The sequence below is a fragment of the Hyaena hyaena genome, unplaced genomic scaffold, assembly GCF_003009895.1.
Source record: "Hyaena hyaena isolate Hyena2069 unplaced genomic scaffold, ASM300989v1 scaffold_32, whole genome shotgun sequence".
NCBI lineage: Eukaryota > Metazoa > Chordata > Mammalia > Carnivora > Hyaenidae > Hyaena > Hyaena hyaena.
The window spans coordinates 900,332-921,749 of NW_024080663.1; the positions used below are offsets into that span (position 1 = coordinate 900,332).

Consider the following 21,418-nt stretch of genomic DNA (forward strand, 5'->3'; position numbering starts at 1 on the left):
TTTTTTTTTTTTTTTTTTTTTTTTTTTGGCCAACATGAAAAAAAAAACCCCTTTTGCAAACATTTTTGTACATTATCTCTTTGGTTGAAAGGGGAATATTTCTGTAGGATAGATTCTTAGATTCACACACATACATAGTCACATATCAAACTAATTTGAATAATCCTGTGCATTCATATATTTAATCTTATACATAATAAATAACATATCCTTAATTTGTTTACACCACTGTTATTTAGGACTTTGGTCTGATAGTCAGACCCAGTCTGAATTGACCATATGCCAAATAATACAGCATCAAAATGCTTTTGTTTGTCTTCTCTCCACTTCCTTTGTCCAGGTTCAATTTCTGTTAGTTTAGTCTAGGACTCCAGATTTTTAAAAACTATGTAGTATTTTTCAAGAATTACATTTTCAGTGATTTTTGATTATATTATCAGGGATCGTTTTGACTTCACACAGTGTTTGACTGGTCTCTTGCATACCCCCAGCTCTTTTACCATAATCTCAGTTCTTTTTTTTTTTTTTCTTTTTTGTTTATTTATTTATTTTGAGAGACACAGAGCATGATCTGGGGAGGGGCAGAGAGAGAGAATCCCAAGCAGGCTCTGTTATTAGTGTGAAGCCTGACACGGGGCTCAGTCTCATAAACTATGAGATCATGACCTGAGTCAAAATCAGGAATCAGACGCTTAACCGACTAAGCCACCTGGGCACCCTATAACTTCTCCATTCTTAGTTCTCATTTTGATTTATCTCTTGATTGGCTAAATTATTTCTTTAACTTTTTCAAGAAGATCACATGTACTGAATATACATTTACGTGGCTTTTGCATATGAGTGACATCTCTGATAATATTAATTCATTTTTTATTACCTTAAGAAATTTTGTGTCTATGCCATGCCACTGTCTTTCTTTTCCTTCTCTCCTGAGGAAGTAATTCTTCTTCATTTTCTTTTTTTAAAATTTCAGGTCGAATTTATAAGCATTCTCAGCAACCTTTGATTACATATGAGAAACATAATGTGATAGACCATCCAAAGAATGTGGGAGGCTCCCGTTCTTTATTCCTTCTGAAGGCTCATGGTAAGTTACTGGGATAGCATTATTCTACTCTGTGGAATAAATTTACCTGATGACTTGGTACTGGCTGGATTAGGAATGGTGGTGACCATAATTTATTTATTTATTTTAAAATGTTTATTTATTTTTGAGAGAGAGAAAATGGGAATGAGGGAGGGACAGAGAGAGGGATAGATAGAGGATCCGAATTGCCTCTGCACTGACAGCAGGGAGCTTGATGTGGAGCTCAAACCCACAAACTGTGAGGTCATGACCTGAGCTGAAGTTGTATGCTTAACCCATTGAGCCATCCAGGCGCCCCAGTAGTGGTCATAATTTAGCAAAATTTTCATAAATCTTCTATGTTCAAATATTAACATTTGCAGGTAGCAGTGTCTATCTTAATGTTTGCAAATTTTTATTAAAACTAGAGAGTAGGGATCATTCAGTGGTTTTAACTCTGGCTGCACATTAAAGCCACTAATGGAGCTTTTAAGACATCTATAATTTTTCAGGAGTGCCCTAGTTGTTTCTAACTATAGCCAGAGTTAAGTATCACTAAGTTAATCAATTTAATTTTTGTGAGACCTTAATTATGATGTTTATTAAAATAAAGCCTCATCGGGGCGCCTGGGTGGCTTAGTCGGTTAAGCGTCCGACTTTCGCTTAGGTCATGATCTCACGGTTCGTGGGTTCGAGCCCCGCGTCGGGCTCTGTGCTGACTGCCAGCTCAGAGCCTGGAGCCTGTTTCAGAGTCTGTATCTCCCTCTCTCTCTGACCCTCCCTGCTCACGCTGTCTCTCTCTCTCCTAGAAATAAATAAAACATTAAAAAAATTTAAAAAAAAAAATAAATAAAATAAAGCCTCATAATAGAAGAGTGCTTTGTGATTTTGATTGTTTAATAGTAATTTAGTCTCAAAGATACAGTTTTGTTGAAATGAATAATGTACAAAGTATTTGAGGGTATACACATCACTCAGTGCTGTATGTAAATATTGTATCCTTAAAATGATGAAATTAACCACGTCGGAAGAGCAGTAGTCTAAACACAAGGCTCTGGTTCTACGGATAAAAGTTGACTGCATTTGAAAAGTAGCCCGTTTTATTTTGAAAAGATGGGATTTAAAAGTAGGGGAATAGTGTCGTGTATAGTATACTATTCTTAAGTAGTAGTATTGGGTGGGGCCATCTTTCCTGATTTGGTGTATTTCCTTCGTATTCTCCAGAATTAGTCCTTCCGTAGAGTTTCAATAAATGTCATCATTTACATGTCTCAAGTTAATCTTGAGAATAACTTTATTATTGATAGTTTGCTTCTAGTAGTAGCTCCAGATTGACAGTAATTGGATTCACATGTAACATGCCTATTTGTTTTTCATTGTTTTTTGGCATGAGAAGCGAGAAGATGCTGAGATACCTGCAGTAGGGCTGTCTTAGGGTAATGGATAAGAGCACAGTTGCTGAGGGGTGCCCGAGTGGCTCAGTCGGTTGAGTGTCCAACTTTGGCTTAGGTCATGATCACACAGTTTGTGGGTTCGAGCCCCATGTCAGGCTCTGTGCTTACAGCTAGCTCAGAGCCCGGAGCCTGCTTCAGATTGTGTATCTCCCTCTCTCTCTGACCCTCCCTGTTCACGCTGTCTCTCTCTCTCTCCCAGAAATAAATAAAACACTAAAAAAAATTAAAAAAAAAAAAGAGCATAGTTGCTGAAACCAGAGTGGGTTTGAATCCTGACTTTGTAACCTTAGGCATTACTTACTTCTCTTCACTATTTTTTAGTCTCCCCAACCAGCAAAAGTGGAATAATAATTATAACTATTTCATGAGATTGTTGTAAACATCAATTAGATTAATACATGTGAAGCACTTAGAGGCAGTGCCTGGCACACAGTAGGAGCTACAGAAGTGTTAGCTATTAGAAGTAGTAGTGGTGGTGGTAAAAGCTGCGGAATATGGGATGTTTTTGGGTTATGCTTACATTCATTGAATGTATTTTGTTCGTTGTTTTCTATGTTCTTAGTACTTGGCTTGGTCATTTAGGAAACAGCTTGGTTTGTGATGTCAACCATTCTATTTTCTCACCCGTAGGTGCTTTAATGTTTGTAGCATGGATGACTACCGTTAGCATAGGTGTGCTCATGGCTCGGTTCTTCAAACCTGTTTGGTCAAAGCCTTTCTTTGGTCAAGCAGGTTGGTTTCAGGTAGGTGGAAGAAAAAGCTTAATGCAATTTCCATATTTTTTAAACACTGCAACATGAAAACATATGTAGTATGTGTGTTTCTTTTTCTTTTTTTGTGGTTTACAGTTGTCACTTGGGAATCCTAATAATTTCTACATTTTGCCCTTTGGTTTCCTAACCAACTGAAAATAGACAATAAGATATTTGATGGAGATCAAAATAGAGACAGTTTTATGAGGATCAGGCTGGATTGGAGAATGTATGAGGGCCATGCGCATCCCTTTGTAATACAGACTTTGGGACACAGAAGATCCTGACTTACATGTCTGTTGGCCGAGGGGAGAGCCTGCAAGAGCATTCACTTCCTGCACTGAATATAGATGATTCTAGGAGGATAGGAGAACAGAAGAAAGAAATAGCAGGGGTCTGTCCTGGTTGATGCTAATCAGTGTTAGACTGTCCCTTGCTCACTAATCAAGATCATCTATCTCCTCTGTGGGTGGAAAGAAGAGCTAGAAGTGTTCCTTTTCATGGTGCCCCTTTGCATGGGATGAGGAGGCAGTCTCATAATAGAAAGACAAGAGTCAATAAGCACCCCTCAAAACAAAGCAAAACAGGGGCGCCTGCGTGGCTGTCGGTTAAGCGTCCGACTTCGGCTCAGGGCATGATCTCACAGTTTGTGGGTTCTAGCCCCACATCAGGCTCTGTGCTGACGGATGGCTCAGAGCCTGGAGCCTGCTTCGGATTCTGTGTCTCCCTCTCTCTCTGACCCTCCCCTGCTCACGCTGTCTCTCTCTCTCAGAAATAAAAAATAAAACACTAAAAAAATTTTTTAATAAAAAAATAAAAAAAACAAAGCAAAACAAACTTTTTCATGTGTCATAAGGGATAGTTGCACATATAGTGGAAGATCAGTGAGTATGTGTTGAGATAGAATGTACACGTATGCTTTTGAAAAAAAAATACTCTTTATTGAAAGAGTTTTAACTTTTTAAGGGGTATTCTTGAAATTTTATATTCATATAAATTTGTAGCCTTTAAGACTTACCTTATCTAGCCTCGTTTCTCACTATTGGCTGGCAGGGTCAATTTGTTTTATTTGTTCTTACTACTGCTATGTACTTTGCTCCTCTCTGTCTCTGCCTTTGGTTTCTCTCTCTTTCTCCTCTCTGTCTTTGTCTCTGTTTCTCTCTCATCTGCTCATGTGGATATTCCCAACTGGAATATTCTTTGTGTCTTCGCTTTACCAATTCAAATTCTCCACTGCTTTTAAAACTATGATGTCTGTGTACATCATGTGGTATGTAGAGTGATTATATGTCCTTCTTTCCCTGGAATAGTTTTGGTTTGCACCATTTATCCTGGCATACTCAACTGTTACTCCACTCTCAATGTTTTCAGACAATGAAAATGAATTGACAATGAATTGACATATCATATATGTTTCTCTCATCTACTCAGTTGTTTCCTAAGCTCGTGGGGAGACAATAGTCCTGTTTCCTTGCTATCTCACTGTGTCCGGTAGAGCACTGTGCTTGGTACTGGTCCTTAATAAAGGAAGGAAATTTAAGACTTGGCAAGTAGGTGTGCTTTGTGTATGAAATATCTATTCCGGCTGCTCTGTGCTGGTGAAGCCTTGGCAAATGCTTTTGACTGATGAGCATGGCGGCTTAGAATTTTCTTTAAAGTTCAGTCATTTAGTAAAATATTTTAAAACTCACTGCAGACTGTGATTAGATGTCAGTCGAATGCATACCTTTAGTGAATCTCTCCCCGTGATCTTTTCCCCACAGTTACGCCAACTCCTTTCACATACATGATTAACTCTGTTCTCATGGTGTCATTTCACCCTTGCAGGTACATCGGATGCTCATGCTCACTACTACTGCCCTCACCTGCATTGCTTTTGTTCTGCCTTTTATTTACAGAAGAGGCTGGAGTTCAGTAAGTATCTCTTAAGCAGGATTTGTTTAATATAAATTCATTTTGATGACCAAGGAGATTGCTGCTTTATTCTCAAATGATGGGTAAAAAGATATTTCTGCATGCATCTCTCTTTCTTTCCTTTTTTAATCATCTGATGACTATTCCAGATGGCTGGGGGTCAGGGACAGAGTGAGGATGTCATTGTGGATTACTGGGTGATGAAATATACTTTTTAGGCTACATCAGATGTTGTATATATTCTACATAGCTTGGGTGAATTTTCTCACTGTGGAGCGGTGAAAATTCAAAGTGTGATATATCTGTACGTGGTTTTCTCTAACTCATACTATGATTACCACTAAGCCTACATGAGAGCCAGGATATTTACTATTATATTCACTGATATATCTTAAGCACCCAGAGCAGATTCTGATACATAGTAGGTCCTCAGTAATTACTGAATTAAGGAATAAGGCTTACTGAGAACACGGGATATACCTAAGGTCAGAGCCTGTGCTCCATTAAATTTTTCCAGTTTTACAGCCAGTCAGAACTCAATATCAAAATTTAATACAGTAAAACCTTGGATTGCAAGTAACTTGTTCTGTGGGTGTTCTGTAAGACAAGCAAACATTTCTAATAAATTTCAACTTGATAAATGTGCAGTGTCTTGTAATACAAGTATTACACGATGCTGAATGTCACATGATCACCTCTGAGCCAGTGGCTCTTGAAATTCGCTTTGCTATACAAGTGCTCTGGATTACAAGCCTGTTTCTGGAACGAATTGTGCTCACAAACCAAGGTTTTACTGTATTTTACTTTGAGCTGTTGCTATAAGGTCAAGACTGATGAATCTTGGGTCACTAGGAAACCTCCCTCCCGCTTTTTGGGTAGTTTCTAGATTGGTCGACCTGTTTTTTTAAAGGAAATTATGAAGGTTTTCTGATATGAACTGTATTTGGGTTAAGGGTTAACACTTATTTTAAAAACTCTGTAGTTTGCACTCTTTGCAGTTTATGGATAGGATAGTATAAAGGAGATAGTATAGTAGCAATGTCATAGGCTTTCTGAGAATAGAGTTAAATTAGCTGAAAGCACTTAGGATAGTTCCCTGCACAGTCTAAAGACATACAAGAATTTTGTGTCAGTCGTTACTGTTGTTTTATGAGGTAGAGGCACTCTCCCTCTCCATGGTCCTGGTTATCATTTTATCTGTGCATAAGTGAGTCCATGGCTTGAAAGTGTTTTTCTAATGTTCTTTTGTCAGCTTATTGTTCCTGTTTACCAAAGCTTCCTATCATGGCTTGGAAACCACTATATCCTTCTTCTAGATCACAGATTTTAGAGTCCACCCAAGCACGGCAGTCAGTGACAACAGACTGTAATATTCCCCAATCTAAACATGTCACAGATTAGAACATTGCCTTAGTTTCTCTCTTAAATGTTAAGTGGAAAAATTGTGCTAAGTACTAAATTGTGCTAACACAGTCTGCTCTTTTGAGCAGGCATACAACATCTCTGAGAGAGGAGTGTAGCCAAAACCCTTGAGATACTTTGTTGAGGTTTTTTTCTCAGGTTAGACCTTCATTCTGAACAGAGGAGATAAGGTTTTAATGCAATGGCTTTATAGGTTATTAATTTAATCAGCATCCATTGAATGACTAAGGTTCTATTAAGCATTTCAGTTACAAGGAATCATATATATAGAACCTTCATCTCAGGGAAACACAGAGGTCTGAACAAATAATCACAAAACATTGGGATGATTGCTCCTGACATGGGGATCCTAACTAGTCCTAGGTGGGCTTTACTGGGTTAGTGTTGGTGATCATCTAACATCCTAATGGGGGAGACACAGCACTCTGCATGGCTTCCACCAGCACCGTTTATACACTGCGTGGTATTGGACACATTGCTTGATATCTGTAAGTCTCGGTTCCCCATTTTTTTTTAATGTTTTACTTATTTCCGAGAGAGAGAGAGACAGCATGAGCAGGGGAGGGTCAGAGAGAGAGGGAGACACAGAATCTGAAGCAGGCTCCAGGCTCTGAGCCGGCAGTCAGCACAGAGCCCGACGCAGGGCTCGAACCCACGAACCGCGAGATCATGACCTAAGCGAAAGTCGGACGCTTAACCGACTAAGCCACCCAGACGCCCCTCAGTTCCCCATTTTAAAAGTGGGATGTTGATAACTGTCCAGCATTGTAGTGAGCATTAGTAATAATGTCTATAAAGTATGTGCCTGGTATAAAGTAGGCACTCAGTGAATGGTGCCTATTATTAGTGGTAAGTGTTTAAGCTACAGAAAACACTAAGAATACATCTGTGTGTATTATTTTTAATGCGAGGATTTAAACTGATGGGAGAGATTGAGACCATTGAAATGATGTAACTTTGTTCAGTACGCAGGTTATCACCCACACCTTGGTTGTATAGTGATGGTTTTAGCAGTTCTTCAGCTTCTTCTGGCAGCCTTCAGGCCACCTTTATATGACCCAAGGTATTTATAGCTTTTTAAAAAAAATTTTAAATTTTTATTTATTTATTTTTAGAGAGAGAGACAGAGTGCAGATGCACATGGGAGAGGGGCAGAAAGAGAGGGAGAGAGAGAATCCCACTGTGGTGCCCAATCTCATGAATGGTGAGATTATGACCTGAGCCGAACTGAAGAGTTGGATGCTTAACTGACTTAAGCACTCAGGCCCCCCAAGTGGTCTTAACATTATTTGGCAAACTAATTCCCTTTTAAGTGAAAATACTTTGTGCTTCATGAAATTCAGCGATAAATTATATTTACTTTAAAAGGTTTTTAAAATGTATTTCAGATATTTAATTCCCAGCAATAAAGGAAATTGCATGCTTTTTATTCTCTTGGGAATTAATTGTAGTTCTGTCTCTTTTGAGAGTACTGACTGGTTCTTTATTTGGTAGAAGGCAAATGTTTAACTGGACTCATTGGAGTATGGGAACAGCTGCTAGAATAATAGCAGGTAAGTAATTGTGATGCCACTTATTCGTATATAATTGCTGGTTGTTTATACTGCAAGTTGTAATTTGGCTTAAATGATTTTTAGATGTATTAGTAATTGGAGTAATTGGTTGTTGAGGAGAAATCAGCGTTAAACATTGAAATCCAGAAAGTAATTTCTAGAGGTAACTATTTAAATCATTATTTCAGTTTTCAGTTTAAGGTTTTTAAAACAGCATTAAAACTTTCCTTGTGAGACTTATTTTTTTTTTTAGCATTTGTCTTTGCCAGCAGAATAAGCAAGCTATGCTAATGGCTGAATGCTCATATTGAGGGTCATTTGTGAGGTGGGCTGAGGTGGGCTGTCTGCACATCCTTTCCATGGGGATGGTGCCTTCCAGGGAAGGTGATTGTCAAAAGTCAAGTATGGTTATCCAGTATATTTTTATGCCTTATATAATAAATACCTAAACTGACACCCCCTACTCTCACATTTCTGTAGTCTTTGGGGCTTCTTCGTGGAGGGAGGAGTACAGTTAGCAGTGATTTCCATACTTTTCTCCCTTCCAACATTGGAGACTTAAAACTTTTTGGAAAGATTGAGTGTCTCTTTTTAAACAGTTGGTAGATCTTGAGTATAATTTCCCATCGTACCATTTCTAGTCTTACAATAAAAAAAGAGTATTTCATCTTAAGTGTTAATCTAATTCATCTCATAAACTCTTACTGTGTTTTAGTTGATGTAATACACACACATGTACACACATAATCACCTCTCTTGGTGGTGACTGTATTTGAATATATATATTTTCTTCTAAATGTAGTGGCAGAAATGTTCCTGGGAATGGATTTACCAGGACTGAACCTTCCTAGCCCATGGAAAACCTATGCAATGATTGGATTTGTAGCCTGGCACGTTGGGACTGAGATTGTTCTGGAGATACATGCTTACCGACTTTCTCGAAAAGGTAGCCTGCTCAAAAAGCCATGTTACATAGAATCCCTTTTATACAAACTCTTGGAATGTAATTAGTTTCCAGATACTAATGGTTGACTCTTACTTGATAGCTCCCTAAAGATGTCTGTGATGATTAGTCAGTATTAGAACTCATGGAAGTAGCCAGCCTTTGTTTTTTATACTTATTAGTATTAGAATTTGTGAGTAAAAAGGAGAACGATTTTAGGTTTTAGGAAAGAAGTCTTTTTTGGTAAGTACTTTTTATGTTGCATGCTGGTCTAAAGCCAGTACACTCTGAGGATCCTGAATGCGTGGAGCTGAGGGAACCCAGACATGGAGGAAGAAGAGATGCCCAAAGTCAGCAGAGGGCAAAGCTGCAGATGGATTTTACCTATTTGATAAATTTACTGTGTGCTATCACTTAGGTTTCCATATGCATAATATATAGCTAGCTAACTAGGCAGCCTAACCAGGAAGAACTTACTTTACCCAAGCTTTCTAGTGGCAAGGTCCATTTTGGTCCTAGTGGCAAAGATACCTGTGGCCATTAGGAATCAAGGTACCGATAGGCATTAGGAGTGGAGAAATTAGTAGACAGTGGGTGATATTTTAAACTAGCTTGGCTTCTGAGCTATGTCTTATTTAGTTTCCAACCCCCTAAATGATAAGTAAAGGTGGCCTTCTAAAAACAAAACCTCTTTGCTTTGAATGTGGGAGCTTTTCGGAGCAGAGTGGTAAAAATCTATGCTGCCACTTTCGGTCTTTGATAGGGTCACATAGATGAGGTTTTTGATGACCACTGAATTACAGCTTGCTGTTTAAAATACAAATGTACTTAAAATGTGGTTTGTTAAGACTTCAAAATGGTGTTTATTGACCAGAAGAAGAGGCATATTTTAAGTTCCCTGACAAATGTGTGCTGTAGCCAGCTTGTCCCAATTTGTGAGAGCCTTACATATTCAGGAAGTTTGCAACATTTGGTAGCTTGAAATGGGAGAATATATACCCTCGAAATCAGCAAATACTACACATCAGGGCTTTTTTTTTTTTTTTTGAGAGTTAGTTTACTGGCATACTGACCGGACTTATAAACTTATGTTGTTCTTGACAGTTGAAATATTGGATGATGCTAGAATTCAGATCCTTCAGTCATTTACTGCAGCTGAAGCAGAAGTAAGTCCTTCTTTTCTCACTTACTGACAAAAACCTTAATGATAGCAGTTTCTTTCTTTCATATCTCAATTTTTTTCTTGCAGGGGCATGCTTTCAAAAAGGTGGTGTTAGCAGTTTACATCTGTGGGAATGTGACTTTTCTCATCATATTCTTATCTGCAATCAATCATCTATGAGCAAACAAAGACCTTGGCTTTGCCGACCAGATGATAATTATCATTAAGCCAAAGAAACTTGAAGCCGTACTGATGGCCTGGAGCATATTCCTGAATTCTCATTTGGAAGACCAGGCCATGTCTGTGGAGAAATTCCAAAGTATGGTCCTTAGGGATCAGCTTTCAGCAGAGTCCTATGGACTCTAAAAAGGATATCAAGCCTTTGTGTGTGATTCTGAGTGTTAACCAAGGAAGGTTGTGCTTGAGGAGAAGTGGTTCTCAAATATTTTCTATGATGTTAGCATTTAGGAAAAGAACTGTCTGGAAAGGCAGAAATGGTGTCATTTGGATGAAAATAAATATATTTTGGACTATAAAGGTGCTGTGGTACTTTAAAGAAAACATCTATACTAGTTTATCAGAATGGTCTTTCTTAGGACTTTTTGTGAAACTATGTTTTTCATTCCAGTTTTTTGGACATGTCCTTTTTTCTATGCATTCTGTTACTTCTCTGGTAAAGGTGGAGGTGGGGCTAGCATTGTATTAACATTTAATTATATTGTGAATATTATAATTTCTTTCTTAGCAACAAAATGCAAATGTGCATCTTCTGCTTAAGACTGTAGTTATAGGAGTTCCTGGGTGGCTCATTCGGTTAAGCATCCAACTTGATTTTAGCTCGAGTCGTGATCTCACAATTCGTGAGGTCAAGCCCCTCACTGGGCTCTGTGATGACAGCATGGAGCCTGTTGGGGATTCTGTCTCTCTCTGCCTCTCCCGTTTGTGCTGCTTGCTCTCTCTCTCAAAATAAATAAGTATTTAGAAAAAAAGACTGTTTATATATTCAGTTACAAGGCTGAAATGACATTTTATATGTTAATTATTTTGACTAAGATTCAAATCCTAGCTTTTGGAGATTGTAGACTTGTATTTCAAAATTAATAAACTTTACCCTTGTAAATATACTCAACAGTTACTTTCTTTCACTGTGGTAATAAATAATATGGGTGGTTCTTTTTTGTTGGAAGTTCCTGATGCTGTAATGAATTAGAATGTCAGTGTTGTTTTCCTTTCTACTCCATTAATCTCTTTAGTGGCTGGGTTTCCTGTCTGCTATGAGGACTTCTAGCCAGCGGGTGGCACCATAATACCAAAGTACTGTTTTGTTCCTGTTACATTGTGCTGTCGCTCGTTTTTAGTACTTGGATAAAACCATGGAGTGGCATTTCCCTTGATTCTGCCAACACTTAATTTGTTTTTGTAAAGTTTCTGCCTTTTTTGTGGGGGCAAGGGGGTTGGGTTTGTGAGTTAGAAACTGAAACTAGGGACTGTTATTATTTTTTCTGGTTACATTTTTCTGTTTGTTTTCTAATCATGATTATTTGTAACAATTGCTCAATAGTTCCCTTTACATTCATCTGACCCTGTAATGAATATAACTATCTTAAGCAGAGGAAATAAACAAAACTGGACAGTCCAGTTAAGAAGGCATGTTTTGTTTTTTAGGTGTTCTTTCTGATTATGTTATAGTTTCTGCTTGGTCTAAGGACCTAATTTGTATTTGGCGTTAATAATAGCCTTAGCTGTACCTATTGTATTGGGTAAAATGATTTTGAAGTTTTACTTTTGTTCCTTATATAGGTGTTTATCATAAATAGTTTAGGGTTGAGATGTGAATCTTCTGTGTTCATGGTTTGTGAGTGCCAAGCTACTTACAGTCCAAACTTTCCTTTTCAATAGCTTTCCTTTTCAATAGCTTTATTAATCGTATAGAAAAGTGTATACTAAAATATTTTCCTCCAGTTTTCAATTATAAGGGGCTTAAAAGTTAATAAACTTTTAATGAATTATATTCTGTATATGACAAAAATTCTTTTAAGGGAAAAATGAACCTATTGTGTTTAATTTTCAACCAAGTGGACTTACTAAATTTCCAGCACTGAGGCTAAGATATTTCAACTTTTTCTTTTTCATTGATTCACCTTTTGGCACTATTTTGATATATCATCAATTAATATATAGAGTTGCCCAAAAAGTCTTTTCTTATTTAATCTTTTTAAAAAATGTTTTATTTATTTCTGAGAGAGAGCGACAGCATGAGCAAGGGAAAGTCAGAGAGAGAGGGAGATACAGAATCTGAAACAGACTCCAGGCTCTGAGCTAGCTGTCAGCACAGAGCCCGACACCGGGCTCGAACCCACGAACTGTGAGATCATGACCTGAGCTGAAGTCGGATGCTTAACCGTCTGAGCCACCCGGGCGCCCCTTTTCTTATTTAATCTTAATGCCATTCTATTAATTCGAAATTATGATTTTTCTGTTTATGAATCATTAATATCCACGGATTGAAAAATGCCTATTCTTCACTCCTGTCATCAGTTCTTGTTTTTGTAATAAACATTTTTTTTTTTTTAACTTCCTTTGCTAGGAGTGATAACACTGAATGCCTTTAGGTCTTCAGCAGTGTTGCTCCAAACTGTGATCAAAATCGTAACTTTCAGGGCGTCTGGGTGGTGGCTTAAACGTTCGCGTTGGACTCGATTTGGGCTTAGATCATGATCTCTCACAACCGTGAGATCGTGCTGGGTGTGGAGCCTGGTTAAAATTCTCGCACGCGCACCTGGGTGCCTCAGTTGGTTAAGCGTCTGCATTGGGCGAGCTTCTGCCCCACTTCCGGTGAGCACGCGCCACGCTTTGGTTGAACAGGAGCCTTGCTGCAGGTGAGTACGAGCCCCGCTTCCCGCTTCCGGTGAGCCCGCTCCTCGCTTTGTCTGAGCAGGAGCCCTACTTCAGGTGAGCCCTGCTTCTCTCTCTCTCTCCCCCTCTGCCCCTCTCCCCCTCCCTCTCCCCCTCTTCCCCTGGCTCACTGGCGCCTTCTCTCTCCCTCTGCCCCACCCCTGCACATGCACCGACTCTCAGGAAAAAAAAACTTTTTTTTAAGTTTTCTTTCTAAAGATGGTTTCCATTATAACATGAAAATAATTATGTTTTGGGGGGAGGTGAAGAAACAAATTCTAGAAAATTGTGGTTGGGAAGCATTCACCAACTGAGGTTGCTTTTTGCTTTTATTATTCTTTGTGGAAGTAAATTTTAAAGGGAAAGGTAGCCTATGGCGTAAGTAATTAAATAAATGAATTCACCTTAGCGCTTACTTAGTTTCTATCAGGGTTTTGGCTGTAATGTGTGTGAAGTGATATTCATCCCCTCCACATCCTGCCTCTAGTCCAGGATGCAGTGTAAATCGACGATGCCAACTGGCAGCTGTTGCCAACTAAGAAGTTCTAGGGGCACGTGTAGCTTTTGGCTGAAGTTGTATTTATCTACGTACTCTGGGAAAGCAGGAAAAAAAAAAAAGAACAAAGGTTCTTGTTTAAGATAATCCATTATAGATGGGAATGAAAGATAGGATTCTTTCAAATTTGATTAGGATACACACTGTTCCTATCCATTTCCGGCTTCTTTTCTCTTTGCCCAGTACCCAGGTCACTGATGGTCATGAAGATGCCTGGGATGCCCACTTGTTTCCTTCTTTCTAGCAAAAGCTAGTTTCTCAAGTTCTGTCTCAAGATCTTCCTCATCTTTGGAGCCTTCCTTGGCTCTTCCTTCCACATGGGTGACTCCTGACCGTCCTTACAAGTGGCATGGTAGTGGGCTAGGAGGCAGCCAATCCTGTCAGCTCCAAGGGACTGGGAGTTTGGGGATGGAGTTGGAAGACCTGCGCATGCGTGTTTGTATTACAAGCCGCCTGTCCTTGGGCAAATGACTTATCTTCCCTGATGCTCATTTCTTCATCTGTAAAGCCCACTCACAGGGCAGTTGTGACGAATGAATGAAGTGATTCCAGCAAAAGGTTCTTTGTACACATTGTTGATGATGTTGTTGCTGTTTGATTACAGTGTTAAACTTTAGTTGTTTTTACATGTGAAATGTATATTTTTGTTTCATAAAAAATTTTGATGTTTCCCTTGAAAACAATATGCTCAGTGAAATAGCCAGGTGTAAATGGACAACCATTATATAATTGTATGTATTTGAAGTATCTGGACTTGTCAAATTCATGGAGAAGAAAGTAGAATGGTGATTTTCAGGGACTGAGGGAGAGGAAGGAATGGGGAGTTAGTGTTTTAACAGAGTTTGTTTGGGAGATGAAATAGTTCTGGAGATTGATAGTAGTGATACTTGCATAACACTGAATATTTAATATTTAGTACACTGAATTGTACATCTCAAAGCAGTTAAAATGGTATATTTTGTGGTATGTATATTTTTACCACAGTAAAAAAAAAAGAAAAGGGTGTTCATAGCAGCACTATTCACAATAGCCAAATGGCGGAACTAGCTCACATTTCCATCAACAGATGAACAAATTGTGGTGCATACATACAAGAGAATACTATCAACCATAGAAAGGGGTGAGGTACCGATACATGGTATAATGTGAATGAACCTTCAAAACCTTATAGTAAGTAAAAAGTCACATGTAAAAGGTCCACTTATATGAAATAACCAGAATAGGAAAATCCACAGAAACAGCAGAGTGGTGGTGGCCAAGGTCTTGGGTGTCAGGGAGGAGGGTACGGAGAGTAATTGCGTACTGGGAATAAAATTTCGTTTTGGAGTGATGAAAATGTTTTGGAGAAAGAGGTGATAGTTGTACAACATTGTGAATATAAGAAATGCCACTAAATTGTCCCCTGTAAAGTGGTTATTTTATGTTGTGTGACTTTCACCTCAGTAAAACAAATATTTGTCTTATTACTGCTTTTAGATTATACCTTTTGGTGGAAAGATTTAGGGTTTTTGCTGGCTACATGTAAACTTGATATCAGCTTAAATTATTTCATTATCAAAGAAGTTAATGTAATTTTATTTTATGCTTAGTCATATACCTCTAGTTTAGGGTAGAGAAAGATCTTAGAACATTTCTTTAGAAGTATATCTTCATATGATGTCTTATTCATGTGTCAAAGAAATTGTTATTGTACTCTGGGTTTCCTGTAAGGACCTAAACATATTTCTGATTTGTAATCAGACACTGATCTATGGTAATCAAATTCTTGGGATAAGAATTTCCTGAATCCGTACATTTTAAATATGTACTGTCAATATTGGCTGATAATGCCAATAATGGCTGAGTGAGATCCTGCCAAACTGAGTCTCCTTCAGAAAACTAGTGTAAATTTCAGAAAGTAGCTACTTGAAGGTCCTGGAAAGTGAACTGAAGTAGGAAGATGCTGGTCAGGAGTCCATACTCAGAGGAGGAAAATTGTTTAGAGTGTCCTGTTTTCCAAGTTTTTAGCTTTGGGGCAGTTGTAGTCAACTGTCTGTGTGCTGCTAGGTGGCAGTGCATAGGAAACCAGAGGACTGATAGTTAGGCCAACTGCCACTGTCAGGGGGAGGGACAGGATGATTTTAGAAAGAAAATACAAGAGAGGGTATTCCAATTCCTATTTGCCCACAACTCTGCTTGACCCCTAGATATGTTCATGTGCGTGAAGCAAACATAAAGCAGTTAGAGCAAAGAAAATGAGTAGCTGACCTGAGATTGGAGTTGTAACACAAGAAAGAGTTTGTAGTCTGATCCAGTTAATTGCCTGCTAAAACAAAAGAAGCAACATCCAGTGGAGAAAAATAAGAGAATCCAGTATTTTTATAACCTAATATTTTATGATGTACAGGTGATAATCCAACATTATCTGACTTAAGAAGAACCAGGAAATTCTGACCTATTCTCCAAAGAAAAAGGTTGGTTTGATTTTTTTTCTCTAAAGGGCCTGGTAGAAAATATGTAGGCTTTGTGGACCACATATGGTCTCTGTGGAATATATGATGTTTTGTTATTGTTTGTTTGTTTCCCAATCCTTCAAAAATGTAAGAAACCATTTTTAACTTGTGGGCTATACAAAAACATACAAAAACATACAAAAACAGGATGTGGGATAGATTTGGCCTGTGGGCTACAGTTTTTCAACCCATGTTCTAAAGAAAGAATAATCAATGGAGACCAACCTTTAAGACTTCTTATATGATCAGATTAAAGAGGAAGGATTTTTTTTCCTTAAATAGTTTATTGTCAAGTGGGTTTCCATATAACACCCAGTGGTCATCCCCACAAGTGCCCTCCTCCATGCCCATCACCCCCTTCCCGTCTCCCCCACCCCATCTTATTTGTTTATTTTTGAGAGAGAAAGCGCAAGTGGAGGAGGGACAGAGAGAGAGGGGGAGACACAAAATCTGAAGCAGGGTTCAGGCTCTGATCTGTCAGCACAGAGCCTGATGTGGGGTTCAAACCCACAAACTGTGAATTCATGACCTGAGCCACTCAGGTGCCCCAAGAAATAAGCATTTTAGTATATGTGCTGCTGAAACAAGCACAGAAATAAGGATTTTAAAGCACCTACTATAACTGTTCTCAATGATATAAAAGAAAATATACTTGCTATAAATAAAAAAAAGATTTGTGGGGGGCGCCTGGGTGGATTAGTCGGTTAAGCGTCCGACTTTCACTTAGGTCATGATCTCGCGGTTCGTGGGTTCGAGCCCCGCGTCGGGCTCTGTGCTGACTGCTGGCTCAGAGCCTGGAGCCTGTTTCAATCTGTGTCTCCCTCTCTCTCTGACCCTCCCCTGCTCACGCTGTCTCTCTCTCCTAGAAATAAAACATTAAAAAAAAAAATTAAAAAAAAAAAAAGATTTGTGGAAGTAGAAACCATATAGAAATTGGGGAGCTGAAGAAATAAAACTATCTGAAAAATTCACTGAAAGGAATTAATATCAGAATGGAGATGACAGAGGAAAGAATTATGAACTTGAAGATAGATCAGTAGATATGGTCTAATGTTTTAAGAGAAGAATGAAAAAATTTTGGAAAAGAATTAAACAGAGTTTTAAGGACCTGTTAAATGATAACAGTTTTAGGTATTATCTAAGAAGGAGAGGAGAATCTGAGGAGATACTGACTAGAAAATTCCCAAATTTGCTAAAAGTTAAAAAATTAACTTTACTGACTCATGATGCAGGAAAGTAACTTAAGCAATGTGTGTGTGTGTGTGTGTGTGTGTGTGTGTGTGTGTGTATTTTTTAAATCATGCTTTTGAAAGTAAAAACCATAGAGCAAATCTTGAAATGAGAAAGAGAAAAGGGAAGGATTACATATATAGGGAAGCAAGGATTTGGTTAACATCTAACATTTCATAGGAATCTGTAGAGGCTAGAGAGAGTGGAATAACATCTTTAAAGTTGAAAGAAAAAGTCAACAAGAATTCTATCTGGAAAAAAAATCCTTCAAGATTTAGCACAAAGTGAAGACATTTTTGGATGAAAGATAGCTAAGAGAATTTGTTGCTAGCACATTTGCCCTATAAGAAATGCAAAAGGAGGGGTGCCTGGGTGGCTCAGACAGTTAAGCATCCAACTTCAGCTCAGGTCATGATCTCACAGTTCATGGGTTCGAGCCCCGCATTGGGCTCTGTGCTGACAGCCAGCTCAGAGCCTAGAGCCTGTTTCAGATTCTGTATCTCCCTCTCTCTCTGACTCTCCCCTGCTCACACTCTCTCTCTCCCTCTCTCAGAAATAAATATAACATTAAAAAAAATCTAAGAAAATATTTATGGATATAATAAAATAACAAGTTAGTGTAAAGGATGACAAGGGGTAATAGACATATGGTCGCAGGATGTCTGCATTTTATTTAAAATTATACAGTGTTAATTCTCAGTAAGTTCTAAATTCTAATGCAAAAAGAATGCATATTGTAATTCCTAGAGAAAAAGTAAGAGATATATAAAAAACCAATAGAAGAACTAACATGGAATTCTAAAATTATTTAAATAACTTAAAAACGTAAGAAAGGAAAAATTAAGGAAGAAAAAATGGGATAGAGAACAAATAATAAAACAAATAAATAAAACAAAATAATAAAATAAATAATAAAATAGGCCCAAACTCAACCATATTAATAATTAACATTAAACATTCCATTTAAATTTTTAATTAATTGGAATTGAAATATTCCAATTAAAGAGCAGAGAATGTCAGACTAATAAGAATGTAAAACCCATGATGTGATTTAAATATAAAGGTGGGTAGATTGAAGGCAAATCAGTGGAAAAAGTTATGCCATGAAATAGCATGAGAAAACTGAAATATTTGTGTTTGTACTAGATAAATTCATTTCCAGCCAAGAGTATTATCAGAGATAAAAGACCTTTCTTAGTGACTAAAGCATTCATTCATCAAGAACACTACAGTCATGAATATGTATGTGCCTACCAACAGACTTCAAAACATATGAAGAAAAGGTTGCCAAAATTAAAGAGAAGCACTAATTCATGATATGAAACACTCAACAAATGTGGAATAAAAGGTAAATCCTTGATCTGATAAAATCATCTAAGAAAAACTGACAGTTAACATCATACTTGATGGTGAATGACTGAACATTTTCCCTCTAAGATCAGAAATGAGACAGAGTATCTGTTTTTACCACTTTGCATCACTATTGTATTGGAGGTTTTAGCATGGGCAAGAAAAAGAAATAAAAGGGATCCAGATTATAAAGGAAGAAGTAAAAATATCACCTTTTACAGGTGACATAATCTGATATGTAGAAAATGCTAAGGAATCCAGTAACTATTAGAATAAATGAGTTCAAGAAGGTTGCAGTTGTAGGATGCCAAATCAGTATACAGAAATCAGTTGCATTTCCAAACACTATCAATGAACAATATGAAAGTGAATTTAAGGAAACAATTCCATTTACAATAGCATCAAAAAGAATAAAATAGGAATGGGGTGCCTGGGTGGCTCAGTCAGTTATGTGTCCAACTCTTGATCCAGCTCAGGTCTTGATCTCAGGATTGTGAGCTCAAGTCCTGCGTTGGGCCCCATACGAGGCAGAAAGCCTGCTTAAAAAAAAATATAATATTTATAATAGTAATAAATTTTGGGGCAATGGAAGACTGGTACACTGAAATCTATAAAGTATTGTTGCGAGAAACTAAAGATCTAATGAAACAGAAAGACATCTTACGTTCAAAACATTTATGGGCATACATCAAAGGCATACAGGAGCCAATTGAAATGGCCCAAACTGAAACAATTTGAGCAGCAAATTGTGTTGAATTGCATTATACCTCAGGTGTAAAGTAAACATTCATGAGACCATACTGGTTTAAATTAATTGTTGAAAAGAATGAATAAATGGGAAGAATAGAGAAATCTATGCAAAAGAATTTGAAGTGATTTATATAGATACTCTGCATTCAAGGAGAAGGAGCTTAACTCTCTACTCCCTTAAGAGTGTAGGCTGTTCATGGTGATTTCCTTCGAAAGCATACAGTATAAAAAGGGGGATAAAATAATAATTTTACAGTGGAACAACTTGACAAACACATTAGCTGGGAGATCAAGGTCAACATCATCAGTAATAAATTATTGAAAGTATGTACCCTTGATATGATGTGATGAAAATGGCAATTTACCTCTGATCTTTCTCCTCCAAAATTCATGACCCCAGTCTAATCATGAGAGAAACATCAAACAGTTTGCAACAGAGGAACATCCTTTAAAAAGGAGAAAGATTTATGTGATCTGAAGAGAAACCAGAGTATAGAGGGACATCCTTTAAAATACTTGACCAGTAATTTTCAAAACTGTCAAGGTTATAAAAAACAAAAATCTAAGAGGAGCCTAAGTAGACATGACAATTAAAAGTAATGTTTTCTGGATGGTACTTGAGGGTGTTAGGCTGAGCGAAATAAGTCAGGCAGAGAAGGACAGATACCATATGTTTGCACATATAGGTGAATTAGGAGGAACTTAACAGAGGACCGTGGAGGAGAAGAAGGGGAATAATAGTTGGGGAAAGGGAGGGAGGCAAACCACGAGAGACTCTTGAATGCTGAGAACAAACTGAGGGCTGATGGGGGTGGGGATGAGGGGAAGGGGGCGATGGGCATGGAGGAGGGCACTTGTGGGGATGAGCACTGGGTGTTATATGGAAACCAACTTGACAATAAACTATTTAAGAATAAAGTAATGTAGTTTTCTGTGTGGGATCCTAAACAAAAAAATAGACATTAGGTAAACACTAAGAAAATACGAATAAACTATGAGATTAATAATAATGCATCATTATTGATTCATTTAATTATAACAAGTGTACCATACTAATGTAAGAAATTAGTCATTGGGTGTGGAGTATATGGAAACTTTGTATTATCTTCTCAATCTTTCTGTTAATATAAAACTGTTCTTAAAAATAATGTCTAATGTAGTTAGCTGTGGAAACAATGTCTCTTGAGAGTGTGTGTCTCCTCCTTTTGGGGAGAGGGTGAAATCTTTTTATAAACGATTGCTGCATCTTATTAGATGGAAACAGTTGTTTTTTGGTTTCTTAAATGTTCAAATGTGTGGAAGGATAAATTTGGAAGCTGAGTAGAAAAATGGGTGGAATAGGGTACCCTGCGTGGCTCAATTGGTTAAACACCCGACTCTTGATCTCAGCTCAGGTCTTGATCTCAAGGTTGTCCACATTGGGCTTGGGCCCCACACTGGCCATGAAGCCTAAATTAAAAAAAAAAAATGGAGAAAAAAGAAAAAAAAGAAAAATGGGTGGACTATGTGACTGTGTGGGTGTAATACTTCATCTTTTATTTTATTTTATTTTATTTTATTTTATTTTATTTTTTTATATTTTTTTATTTATTTCTAGGAGAGAGAGAGCGTGAGCAGGGGAGGGTCAGAGAGAGAGGGAGACACAGACTCCGAAACAGGCTCCAGGCTCTGAGCTGGCAGTCAGCACAGAGCCCGACGCGGGGCTCGAACCCACGAACCGCGAGATCATGACCTAAGCGAAAGTCGGACGCTCAACCGACTAAGCCACCCAGGCGCCCCTCATCTTTTATTTTAAAGTTTATGTTGAGAGAGAAAGAGAGCAGGGGAGGGTCAGAGGTAGAGGGAGAGAATCCCAAGCAGGCTCTGCACTGTCAGGATA

General features: G+C 38.0%; 1 protein-coding gene across 1 annotated transcript in view; it reads left to right on the forward strand.

Moving 5' to 3' along the window:
* Nucleotides 1–11,130, forward strand: part of FRRS1 (ferric chelate reductase 1) — a 43,577-nt gene extending 32,447 nt beyond the window's left edge. The window contains exons 9-16 of the mRNA XM_039228420.1: nt 974–1,087; nt 3,151–3,263; nt 5,100–5,186; nt 7,574–7,671; nt 8,103–8,161; nt 8,964–9,107; nt 10,209–10,270; nt 10,354–11,130. Of these exons, the coding sequence (XP_039084351.1) occupies nt 974–1,087; nt 3,151–3,263; nt 5,100–5,186; nt 7,574–7,671; nt 8,103–8,161; nt 8,964–9,107; nt 10,209–10,270; nt 10,354–10,446 (770 nt within the window). The 3' untranslated portion in view covers nt 10,447–11,130. The remainder of the gene's footprint in view (nt 1–973; nt 1,088–3,150; nt 3,264–5,099; nt 5,187–7,573; nt 7,672–8,102; nt 8,162–8,963; nt 9,108–10,208; nt 10,271–10,353) is intronic.
* The last annotated feature ends 10,288 nt before the right edge of the window (nt 11,131–21,418 follow it).